At 33.2% G+C, this 13147-nt stretch overlaps 1 protein-coding gene across 2 annotated transcripts in view; it reads right to left on the bottom strand.

The window, feature by feature from the left end:
• Positions 1-346: 346 nt before the first annotated feature.
• The window catches only part of SNTG1 (syntrophin gamma 1), a 326387-nt gene continuing 313586 nt past the window's right edge, over positions 347-13147 (bottom strand). For both annotated transcript variants that reach the window (XM_042869538.1, XM_042869539.1), the window contains exons 18-19: positions 9723-9833; positions 347-1291 (exon numbers count right to left, since the gene is read on the bottom strand). In XM_042869538.1, coding sequence (XP_042725472.1) covers positions 1133-1291; positions 9723-9833 — 270 coding nt within the window. In that variant the 3' untranslated portion in view covers positions 347-1132. The remainder of the gene's footprint in view (positions 1292-9722; positions 9834-13147) is intronic.

Genomic DNA, 13147 nt, shown 5'->3' with positions numbered 1-13147 from the left:
ATTCTTTCAGATTTGATCATTAAATGAGACCCTGGAACTACTATTTCTGTTATATGGTCATGGGTGATGTAGTATTTTTTTAATACACAAAGACAGTATGCGTTCTGTCATTGCTTCCATCATTAAAGGCTATTTATTTTATTCCTGTCTTTTAATAATAATATAAAAAAAGAAATCACTACCAATTCAATGGTTTGACTCATTTTTCAAAAATAATATTGAATGTCTATTTTCTTGAGACCTTATGATGTGAAATCAAGGTTAATAATGGAAACAATGCATTATGTGGATTGTTTCTGAAGCAAATACAACATCTGTATCATGTGAGCAAAAATCAGATCCTTAGTTCTCCAAAAAATTGAGGAAGTAAATAGTAGAAATGATATTTTACGAACTTTCACTTGTCATTACGTTTAAAGTAATATTATAATATTTTTAATTGAAGAAGAGGAACTTACTCATGGAAGTGGGGTTGTAGGGTTTTTGTTTTGAACTGTGTCAGTCAATATGGCTATATATTTGTTGCTAATGCTAAAAGAACAAAATAGAAAAAGTACCATGACTCCATGTATGGAAATAATTATGGATTACAACGGTGCTTAAAGTGCTTTCTTATTTGAAGAAATACTTACACAAATGTCTTTTCATGCTCATCTCCTCATCATTATGTACTAAATGCTTGTCGCTTTCTCTTATGTAATTTATAATATAATCATTGGGTACTAGGTTCATACTCAGAGTTTAGCATATTGTCATAAAAACATTTGAAAACAGGAAAATGACAATTCTTTTTGTGTGTTATTACAGCAATTTGAAAATTTTATTAAATACCGAAATGCCTCATTGCATCATTTATTCCTTTGCTTCCAGTGTTGGTTAAAGCACTAAATAAGTACAAATAGATCATACTAAAAGCATATCCATCCTATTCTGGGGATTCTGCGAGGATTATTTACTGGTGTCTTGCAGAACAGAAATGAGTTTATGATCCCACGTGACCATCTATCTGCTGACGCTGCAAGATGTCTTGTCTCCAGAATTGGTTTCCATGTACAGGTTCACCAGTTTCACATCTTATGAATATCTATACATTAAGTCTTTTTGATAAATGGCAGTGCTGTAATGTGAGATATCAAGTTGTATACTTTAATTTGCCAGTACCAGAAGTTGTGGGAGCAGCAGAAGCTGTTGCTTGACTGCCTACGTACAAAGGGTCCAAACAAGCCACTTTGGCTGCAAAGAACGAATGGATACAATGAAGGACTGCAAACAGGTTGGAAAACTCCAGCTCCTGGAAGTGAAAAAAGAAAGATTAATTATGAAGCAAAAGAAGACATCACAAACATGCACCTAGGAATGAACTGAGTTTTAAATGGAAATAGTCTGATGTGATCCTGCTGATGTATCTGATAGTTCTAGATTACAGGCACTTAAGGGACAGCGTTATTTATTCCATAAATATTTTTTTGGAAGCTAATATGAACAAATTTCTGAGTAAAGTGGCTGCACAGAAGTATGAGGTTCTGCCTGCTAAAGAGGAAGGAATGTGACAGTCATATACAAATATGCAAATCTGGTGCATTTTGCAGATTGATTTCTTTTAATAAATCAATCAATGGAATGAGTGCATTGTGTCTACATACCTCTGGGTTACTGCTGCGTGTACCCACAAAGATCAGTAACGTTGAGTTCTACATATGTCATGTTTATCTGTCATGTCACCACACAGTGGTAACTACTATCTCACCTACGCTAATCTTTAGTTAAAAAAGAAAAGAAAACAAAAAACTTCATAAAGTGCTACTACAGAGATATTCTGGCTCTGTTTTCACTGAGGCAGTTATTTTTACTGTACCAAAAGTAAGGAACATACTTGGAATTTTGATCTTATTAAAAATATTAGAGAAAGCTCTTTTTCTTCTACTTTAATTTGCTACTGTAAAATTTGTTTTTTTTTTTTTTACAGCTCCTCAGATGAGATTTTCTTAGAAACAAGATGAAAACAAAACAAAACAAATTTATATATATATATACACATATAAATGTTTTCCTTTGTGTCTCATTGATTTTATCTTATCAATGGGATCATAATGATGATGGATTTTTTCTAGGAATTCTTCAGTATGGTTTTTTGATGTTAGCATTTAATCAATAAGAACGTACTGTGTTTGAAAGCAGACACTGATGTTATGCACGTAGGGATGGTGATGCAGATTTATGATCTTTTTGCTTTGATTCACTGCCTATGTAGATTTCTGCACTGAAACCAGGAACAGCGAACTGTGGTATATCCTATTTGTGTTTTTGTCTAGTACTGATATTTCCAGGTTATTTAGTGCTGACAGCTTTGCTTTTGTATAAAGAAATATTGATAGTATCGTGAATCTAACAAGAACAAAAAAAGGTAAAATTCTAAAAATTACATGAGCCTTCCTCTTGAGTTTTTCTGGAAGATATTGCTTTAAAAGCTTAGTGCAGACATTCAGAAATCCCTTATGTGTGAGATGGAACAACTGCCTGAAAGCAGAAGACTACATACACAGAGTATCCCAGCAATGTATGAAACAGGTGGAGTTCTGCTCAACTCTCTTACAACCTGAGCAGATGTCCTTTGGAAATGTTCAGAATGATTTTTTAATTGCTTACAAGCTTCTTTAAACTCCCTTAAGTAGCAATTCACAATAAAGATGATGAAGTTTGAGCCAAGTTTCGCATACCTGCCATCTGTATTCATTAAAAAAATTCTGTTCAGAGATACTTTCATTTTTAAACATTAGGAAAAGTGTAGTTTGTTACAGTGCCAGAGATTTCTTCCCCTTCTATCCAAATTTCAAAATAAGAAAATTTATCATAGATGGGAAAAATAGGAGAAAGTCAAAGATGAGGAAACAAGGAATTAAGGAAACTATGTCTGAATAAGAAGCATCAGCCGCTCAAATTGTTACTTTTCATTTGCAATCTATTAATAACATCTATCCTTTAGTACTATAAAATAATACTAAGGTTTAAGATGAAAATATAAATATTTAGAGGATCTTACAAATATTTGTGATGTCAGCTCTGTGTTATATTTGGAAAAACTGTCTTTCCACGTATGTGTCCACAGAACAAGTCTATTAAAACAAATATTGCAGTTTGAGAATTGTTCGAGTCAATTAGGTAATCCTATTGCTGAAAGTTCTTATGTACATCATAATTACGGCTGCTGGACACTGAATTTTCACAGTGCATTAATACAGTTATTATCACTAGTTGACACAGGTGTTTCTGCAACAGTAACACATTGGGAAGATCCACTGCTCAACAGACCTTCAATGAAAACGTGTGAGGAAATGGCACAACTGCTGAAGGTCCCAATGGTTTGCTACTGCCATTAGCAATGAAACATTACATAAATTAATTTGATAGTAAAGATGAGCACTAACAAGTCAACGAATTCTAGATACTACTTGCCATGAAACATAATTCTTTCAGTGTCAATGGGTACATCATGCAGCGAATTAATGATATCTCTCTGATCACACAATTTAAAAAATTACATGCATTTAAGGTGATTTAGGTAGAGGATCCAAGTAATGCAGCTTATTTAGAAGACATAAATACATGCATATAACCAAATTCTATGAAGCTACTTAAAGACACTGATGGCTTGTGTTGTTACTGTGCAGGGCAGAAGTCACACTCTTGTGATCACATCTATTTCCCCAGCAGCTGATGTGGATCAGAGGCTAAAAAAGTCACATGCTGACTCTGTTACAAGCAGAGTTCACATTAAAAGTGGAATTTGAAGCAGTGGGAAACACAGTGGGCTGATATTGGTATGTGATGAGTTTATAAATGTCTGATTAATAGCTGCAGCTGAATTTAAGGGAGTAAGATTGATGCAAAGGGATTCATCAGGAACAACAGTTTCCAGGCAGATTAGCCTTGTCACAATCAAATTTAATGAACAGATAGAGGCTCACAGAGAACTGCTGACAGACAAAACATTCCCTCAACTTCTGTTGAGAACTTGCACATTCAAATCGCCATAGGTCTGCAGGACTGCCATAAAACGGAGGAGAACCCACAGACTTTTCTGCACATCTAACTGTCCCTAGTTGTTTTCGTATTTAGAGTACTCTGCTGTCAGTCATACGCTTGTCTGAACACACTTTTATCTAGCAAAGTAGTGCACATTGCACACACAGCTTCAAGTAAACAAACAAATAAATCCTAAGAAACCTGAAGAAATATTCTGTCAAGCTATTACATCTGCAAGCTGTAGGGAAAAGCAGATGCTCTGAATCACAAAAAAGCAAAGAAATCCAAATTTAAGCCACAACTACTTATCCATGCACAAAACCACAATTTACTCTTATTCCACTTTCAAGATTGAAATATTAGTGTATCCTCTTGATCTTGATCTTCAAATCATCCTCCCACCTTCTTGACCAAACTACTTTCACTCAACATTGCTGTCATTGTACCAGATATTCTCAGGTTATTAATCTGAAGATTCACTGTTTCTGCATAGGACAATGTAAGCCAACAAAAGATGAAGAAGACAAATATGGAAAAAACGAATACAGATAATGTTGTCAGATAAAAGAAAAAAAAAAATCAGCTACTTTTCATTATATTAATGTCACAGCTACCTAAACTCTATGTATGCAAACTCAAGAAACTGTTAGTTTGTGATTCAGAAAAAAAACGTTGTATTGTTACATATAAACTGCTGATATGTGAATATATTTGTTGCTTCATCAAATGTCTATATACTAAGGTAGAATGTGATTTTAAACAGATACAAAAAAATACAGCCTTTGAGCAAGACATGGGAAAACTAAAAACTGAGTCATGCAAACCCAAACAGTTCAAAAATCTGAACTCAGAAGGCAGTCACTGCAATTGAGCAATCACTCCGTAAAAATACTAAGGATAGATACTTGAAACCCATTTAAAGCTGAAATTCTAAACTTGAAGAGCACTGTGATGCTCACAGAAAAGTCCTCAAGGCTAAGAACAAGGATTAAATTAAAATTATACTTTGGAGAATATACTTGAAATGACCAGAAATATCAGCCTGAAAAATAGTGCAAGCATTCATCAAGATATCTTACAACACACCAGAAGGCAAGCATTTTGTTCACATTACATCTCTAATGCAGGCTGTCTTATTTTATATTCAATTTCTATATGGAATAGTTTCAAGTTCAAATTAATTACCATTAATTGTTATTAGTGCATTATTCATTACTCCATATTAATGCCAGATCTTTAAAGTTATGCACCTTCTTTTGCTGACACCACAGTTTTTCCCAATTGACCAGATCTTCATCTTCATGTGCTGCTCACCACTGTTCCATGACACTTAGTTTAGGGCATTAGCTAGTCTGTGAACAAAAGCTAACAGCACAGCTGTGTGACCTTGGCCGAGTTTTGCTGAGAAAGCTGTTAAGCTGTGAAAAATCCTTGCAAGTTCAGAAAGGTAAAAGGACAGAGAGAATAGTTTTTGAGATATACATCATGCTTTATGTTGCAGAGCTGAAATGTAAGAAGGACATTCATTTTCTCAGTCCAACTGTGTAGGCCTGTTGCTACTTTATTAGGCATCAAATCCTTGCCATTGCAATGGGGCACACAACCTTTCAGTTTACAGAAATTCCTGGTTATTATATTTACTTACAAAATTCAAATAGAATTGGTATGTAGTAAAAAAAGATGACAAAAAGAAACAAACAAAAAAAAAAACCAGCAACAATTCTGCTTTAGATATATAGACACTGGATACGGCAATGTTTGGGAGTCTATATGTATAGAAACAGAATCTTTCATAGGTTTAAGACATTTTTCTCAGAAAAACATAAAACTGTTTCCATTGCAGTGATCCACTACTCAGTCAGGTACAACAGAAGATTATAGTACTCTGAGTTTATTACAGTGCTGAAATTCCATTAGCCTCTGGAGGCTGCTCTAATGCTGAAAAGCCATTAACAGATCATGAAGTTATAGCTAAAGAAATAGGTAATTAGATAGCAGGATGCATAATGTATCTCCTCTATGTTATATAATTGAAAAGAAAGATCTGCCATTAATATTTTTCAATGCAACCAGAGCAGCACAACAGGGATGAAGCAGAGGGACACATAGGCTCCATGTTCTTTTCCATGCCAACTGCTCTATTTTGTAGCTCTCAGTCAGAAAAATTCTGTCTGACTGTGCAAACCTGTGCAATATCTCCTGCTGAGTGACAGCTGGGAAATAACCTACAGATTGGAACGTCTAAGAGGTATTGGTGATTAATGTTGCCTCTAAATGGTTTACATCTCAGAAACTACTTAGACCTTAACTTTGAGACCTTCAAAGTCAGGTGTTTGATTGGCAGGTAGTGCCACTGACCACCAGTGTGACCTATGGTAATTACTGTTCAGGTTTTTCAGACTGCAATTGTTCATGTCTACAAGGAAACACTTCCCTTATTCTATACTATGCATCTTTACAGTAGCATGTTGTTGTTTCAGAGAGGCCAAACAAAAACATCAGTACAAAGTCTCTAAATTTAAATGTTAAACCATTTTTGAGCCTGAAAGAAGTATTTCTAATTAAACAGTAACCAAATATAAAGCATATGTTGTTCATCTCAAAACATGCCATTTTTAATTTTGTTAAGTCAGGCATGAAAAACACTAAAATATTTTGACAGTGTTATAAAAATATTAGGTTTTCTGTGCCAGTGAAGGACTTTCACTTAGGAATGTAAACTCTGGTGGCAAGTGTGTTTTTCAGAAACAAAAGTTGACTGATGAAAGCATGTAGTTCTGCATTTCTTTTTCAAAAAAAATCTCAGATTTCGTAACACTAGAAACTATTGTTCTTTATATTCAATCAGAACAAAGAGGAAACTATAAAGTCACTAAGGCTAAAATTTAAAACACTGCCGCATAATTATTTTTCTTTTTAAATGTTAATCAACATTAACTACCTCAACACTCTACTACTCTTAATCCTTTAGGTCATGAGTAAATATTTGAGATATAAAGAATATTATCACACAGACACAACAAGCCATAACTGTACAGGCTGCACACAAATGTGCAGCATTACATAAAGTGAAGAAAGGAAGCATTTGGATTTTGATAACTCACATTTTTACATGAAGGAATTCTAGGATTAAACCAGTATTACTGGAAATCAATCAATCAGTCTGTAACTGAACCATTTTACGTTTGCAAGGTGAAACTGAATTATAGCACATTAGAAACTTTAAACGTATCTTGTCAGCAGCACAGTTGAAACTCAGAGATGGAGGAAAAGTACTGCAGAACAAGAAGAGCAGGAGTCTCAAATCAAGCATGCGCACACCATAGCAGGTTCTGCATAGAGCACGATAATGTTGATAATGAAGAGGAAAAACCAATTCTCACTTCTAGTACCTTATTGAGCTGTACCACAGTTACTTGCCACACTGGTTTCTCACTAGTGTTTGAGAATGCAAAAATGAAAAACCCTAACAACTTGAGGTAATGATGACTCCTTAGAATTTTTTGTCTCAGCTGTAAGTCCTCATCCCACTATATTCCCTACATAATATAATAGGCAGACAATTGTACTTATTTCAATAAAACATTACCCTGTATATCCTCCTTACAACAGCAGGTCTCCAGGCTCTGCAGCTCAGAATTTCATTTAACAGGTGGTGATAGCTTTTGCTATGAATATTCATCACAACCTTTAACAGCTGTTTGAGAAAATTCCCATCATCTGATTCCAAATGAAGCCTGCATACAGCATGCATGAAACCTGGCATTACAAGCATTTCTTAAAATCTGATTAACATTTTTTAATGACTAGAGAGTTTCCCAAATAGATATGTCTCCAGTTCTGTAATGCTAATAAAGTCCAAAAAATAAATATTCTGCATCTTTTCTTGCTGAATAGTGCTTTAAATACTTGAAAGGTTCAGTGGATGCAGAGAGGCCTATTCACAGAATTTTAAGCTAACCAAAGTTAAAAAATATGACATAAAAATGTTTTCATTCTTTCTTCAGACAAGTGTATCTTATAGTTTTTAGACTAAACAATGTACTTAAGCAAATAGGAAGTTGATAAATGTTATAACACTGTCCAAACACAATACAATCTGACATTTTTCATCATAATGTAACTGACTTGCTTTGAGTATCAAGAAAATTATGTATATAGATATTTCTAAATTGATAAACCTGAAAGATTAAATTTATAATCAATAAAAGCAGCTAGAGAACATGTCAGTATATTAATTAGGATACTAGTAAGTTTGTACAATATTATTCCTTCATAATTTAGAGGTATAACTTCTACTTTGATAAAAGGTGGAAAGGTGAAGTTTCCTAGAAATAAAGCTCAGTTCAGTTTAACTGGGAACAACAGTACTATAAAATACTAGAATATCTCCGAGACTTAAAAAGTGATTAGCATGACAGATTTAATTAAAAAAAAAAAAGAATAAAATGATGAAACCATGTTTCTTATTCAACATCTAGATTTGTAACTATGCGTTGTTTTTAAATTGATGAAATAAAACATCACTATTCGACTCTTGGATTCCAAAGAAAATTCTAAGAAATATTGCATCATTAAATTAGTTCTAAAATCTTGTGTCCATGTAATAGCAATACGAGATAAATGTAAGAAAAGAAATAATGAGTTTCAATTTCCAGCTATACTTAGAAGCATAGTAAAAGTTTCCCATTATTTGCTTAAAAGAAAATCATCCTCACAACTTTAGGGTGTTAAGTTATGGCTTTTATTAGTGAAGAAAAGAAATTCGGTACTACTGTAATATTTGCTGAAGGAAATAAGAATATTTATATTCTTATTATATTCTTATTACATTCTTATATAAGAGTGAAGAAAAAGATGAATGTACTGAAAGCCTACCACACTTCATTTCTACTGATTTAATAGGAGTTTTTGTATACCTTCGTTATATTGAATATATCATTTAAAATCAAATAAATAGCTGAGAAAACAGTATAGTAAGGGCTTCAAAAGCCAGCTTTAAAGCACATCCAAGCAAACATAATCAGGATTACAAAAATGTTGGGATTCTAATGAAAAAGACCTTTGATTCAGACTCTCAGGCAGTTTCAATGTTCCCAGGAAGACCACTTCCTTATGCATACTGGGACAATAAATTCTGAAAATATATTCATAAAATTAGGCATAAATCTTCCAGGGTAACTGATTTTAAAAAAAAGTCCTGAATCAAAAGCACAACTCGAAACAGAATTTTAAAATAGACCAAGACAAAAAGCTTCAATGCCATCTTCTTGTAAGAGGATATATGTTTAATCTGTAATATTTTTTATTGAGCTGTAGTAACAAATGTTAAATCTTTGCTGTATTTTCTGCCCAAATTGACTCAAGCATGTTTTGCACTGTTTCTTCATGATACCAAGTGTAGAGAAAAAGATAGGTCATTGAAATTCTCAGCCATTCTCTTTTATTAACAGACTTGGCAAATACTCCTAAATGCAGCAAGTCTTTTTTTTTTCTTTTTTTCTTTAATGTAATGGCACTCTGTAAAAGACTTTAACTTACCAAAAATTCAGTTTATTCAGATTTCTTTGGTTTTATTTTCACTTCAAACATTGAATGACTTTTAAATAATTTAGTTTGATTTACTCATCTTGTCTCCCAGCTGCTGCTTTAATAGATGTTTTAAGGTAGAATTATAAAAGAAAAAAAGTTGTTTTTACCTTTGCTTCAATTTGTTTATTATCTGGGTTTTGGAAAAGGAATTTGATTTTGCTCTTCCCATCATCTGAAGAACCTTTGAGCTGGGAAAATTTGTACCTCCAAAGTACAGCCTAGAGGAAAAAAAATACATATGCACAAGCAAGTCAGTGCAGTTGTTGTGGTAAACTGTATGACAAACAGCTGATTTCCTTCTAGCAGAATTTTTAACCTCTCAATGGTACATCATAAAACCAGCTGAGTCTTATGTATTCTGATGCCTCTTTGGGATGTAGTATACTTTGACAGTATTTGACTGAGATTTGACAGACCATATCTGTGAAATGTACTCTGAAATCTCTTTAACTATACTTAATTCTGATTTATCATGTCTAAACCCAAAGATTTTTACACTGAATATTTGGTGATTGTCCAATCCATACAAAGTGATTATGTTTCATAAAATTCCTCTCTTTTCACTTACATGGGAATAAAAAAAAAATATCTAGTTGTATTTACATAAAGGGCATATCATACTTAAATTTATAACATAACAAAAGAAAACACAGTAATTAAAAAATAATGTTGAGTTTACCTATTAAAGCTCTAACTAGGAATTTAAGCAGATTATGAATTCCACACATATTCTCAAAGAATTGCATATTACATATTCCACACATATTACACTGTCATTCAAGTCTTTATATTATGAATTGCATCATACCATGTTGAAAAAAGACAGATTGCTCGACAAAATAAGCATAGAATAATAATAAAAAAAAATATAGTTGGCTCGAAAAAATATCTTCTACATTTATTGTATCTAATGTAGATTTAAATAGTCAAACAGCATTTTAAACTTCATTTTGCCTAGAAGAATCATTTTTTAACTATAAGTAGTTTCAACCTAATTAAAAGGTATTTTTCCCTGCAGGTGTTTTGAAGAAGTAATATTTTCATTGTGATTTCCGTACTTTTTCACGTAATTGTATGATCATCCTTGTTTTTATTTGTTTTGGCGTAATGTTTTTTCTTTTTTTGTATCTAGCTGATATTAAAACAGAATGTGAGAGGTGAAATTCTCAACTTTCCAAAATAAAATCAAGCTCCCTCTACAAGTGTGTTAATTTCTTTATGCTTTAAGCTGAAATACATCTTTCACCTTCACCTAAGTAAAGTTAGTTACATCATAATTGTCTAAGTAACTGGAAGAGGGTGAAAAAATGACAATATTTTAATTGTGCACAGTAACAATCCAAGTTACAAGATTTATTTTCCGGTATTGAAATTGAAGCTTGTAATTATATGAAGGATGCTCCAAAAGCCTCCTATTTTATGATATTGGCCCATGATGTCAGAAGCAGATGTTTGTGGTATGGCAGTAGAGGTTGAACCTTCCCACCAGTATTCCATTACATTTTGATGCAGCGTGATAGATGGCAGCAGCAGGGAGGTGTGACAAAATGATGGAAGTGCATATGAAGCAAAGAAAAAATGGTGTCCATTGATGTTCATGGATGCTTTCTGAATGTTTGTGGAGACCAAACAGTGGATGTGAGCACAGTGAGGCAGTGGGCAGTGGGTGGTGTATTTCAGCAGTGCTAACAGCAACAGTGGGTTACCTCCACTGGTGCGGATTTCTATGAACATGGCATGCAGACTCTTGTTCATCGTTGACAAAAATACATAACTAGTGGTTGTGTACTAGTGGTACACATGGTATGTTGAAAAATACTGTTTTGAAGCAGAGAATTTGCTCTATCAAATAGTGTTATTGTGCTCTCTGTATTTTTTGTAGTTTTCATGGAATTATATATGAGGCAGTACTTTCTTCCAAATTCAGATTAAATCTGAATGAAGATGAAGAATGCATAAAACTTTAATTCTTTGGCATTTCCCATGCAACTTTGACAGTTGCTTCATTCCCACTCAGAGGACAGTGAATAATGGTCATACCAAACCACAGGCATAATTCAAGAACACACTTCAATTTAAGCATATCACAAGTATTGAGAGTTCTACTTAGCAATGGCTGTGAGTTACATTACAAAATCAGGTCTGTAGTGTAGACGTGCCAAAATCCTTGTAGAGACTAATCCCATCAAGATTGCACTTGTTTCTTCAGAATATCAAAACAGGTTCCCAGAACAGACATTTTAAGAGAAAACTTTGCAGAGGCTATTAAATCCTCATCATCTAAAGCACAAAGATTAAAAGGACCATTGACTATGCATGGAATAATTTTAAAATGAAAGAACTGCTTTACTTCTTCTTGCCAGTCCATGTGTTCATCTTTTTTAAGGACTGTTTGTTTTTTTTAGTTAGTGCAAAATATTTAAGCAGAGAACAGAGACTGGCCTGTCTTTATTCAGCAACTACTTCATAGAGCCAAAGAACAAAGAAGCAAGACTTACGTGCAGTTTCACAGAGACTTATAGCTACAGCTGTGACTTAAACACACAAGAAACAGAGTTTCACATGTGGTTATCTTTCACATGTCCTACGGACTTATTTTAGCTTCAAAGTGTTCAGTTCAGTGACTGCTTGGATAGCTATTCTTCTGCAATAGGAATAGGAATCCTTGGGAACTGAAATCTATATCATCAGCAAAGACAGTTCAATGATTTTTTCATCGTTTTGAGCATCATAGTTCTTCAGAACTGTACAGTAAGTGCTTGCCACAGAGAGTTAAACTTAGGTTGAAATAATTTTGTATAAATAATTTATTTTTATGTATAAACTGAGCAATAAGTACATTTGTAAAACAGCTGTCAAATAATACCAAAGAACCAATGTGTGTCATATAAACTATCTTTAAATCGTTTTTTATGCATCATTTGTAATAGAAATGCTTACTGGCTTGAATGTTCATTTTCATTGAACTTAACACTTTATAATACATCCTGGCAGGATTTCTTTTACTTAATAAAAACACTGAATATGGTATGTAGCATGCTAATGAAAAGAACTACATCCTTTCCCTAGCTGTTACTCATAGATTTCTTAGGTTGCATTTTACATTTTGTACTATTGATAAAATTAATCTCAAAGAATAGAAAAATGCAATGCTAACATATGAACAGAATAGCTGACAAATTACATATAAGACATCTCCCGAGATGAATAAAAATATAATCAAAAACTGAAATCGTATCTTGACTGAAAGCAACAGGATATTTTTCACTTGATATCTGGGACTGAGATTCTCAGACAAAACTTTGTAAGAGAAGTATTATTCTTATAAAGTTTTGTCTGAGAATCTCAGTATTATAAACGTATTATTTATAAGTAATTATTTAGGAATTATTTAGTCTTTTTAGTAAAATTAGCATATATTATCTCCTGCTAATGTTATTTTCTTGCAATTACCTGTGGATGCTCTCTACCTACGTTTTTTTGTTTTGTGAATACAACAACAATGAAGTAAAAAAATGGTACATAGATGAAA

The sequence above is a fragment of the Lagopus leucura genome, unplaced genomic scaffold (assembly GCF_019238085.1).
Source record: "Lagopus leucura isolate 7727_CA_CO unplaced genomic scaffold, USGS_WTPT01 Super-Scaffold_100002, whole genome shotgun sequence".
In the NCBI taxonomy this organism is placed as follows: domain Eukaryota; kingdom Metazoa; phylum Chordata; class Aves; order Galliformes; family Phasianidae; genus Lagopus; species Lagopus leucura.
Note: the sequence above shows the minus strand (reverse complement) of the source record. Positions and strands in the feature narration are given on the sequence as shown.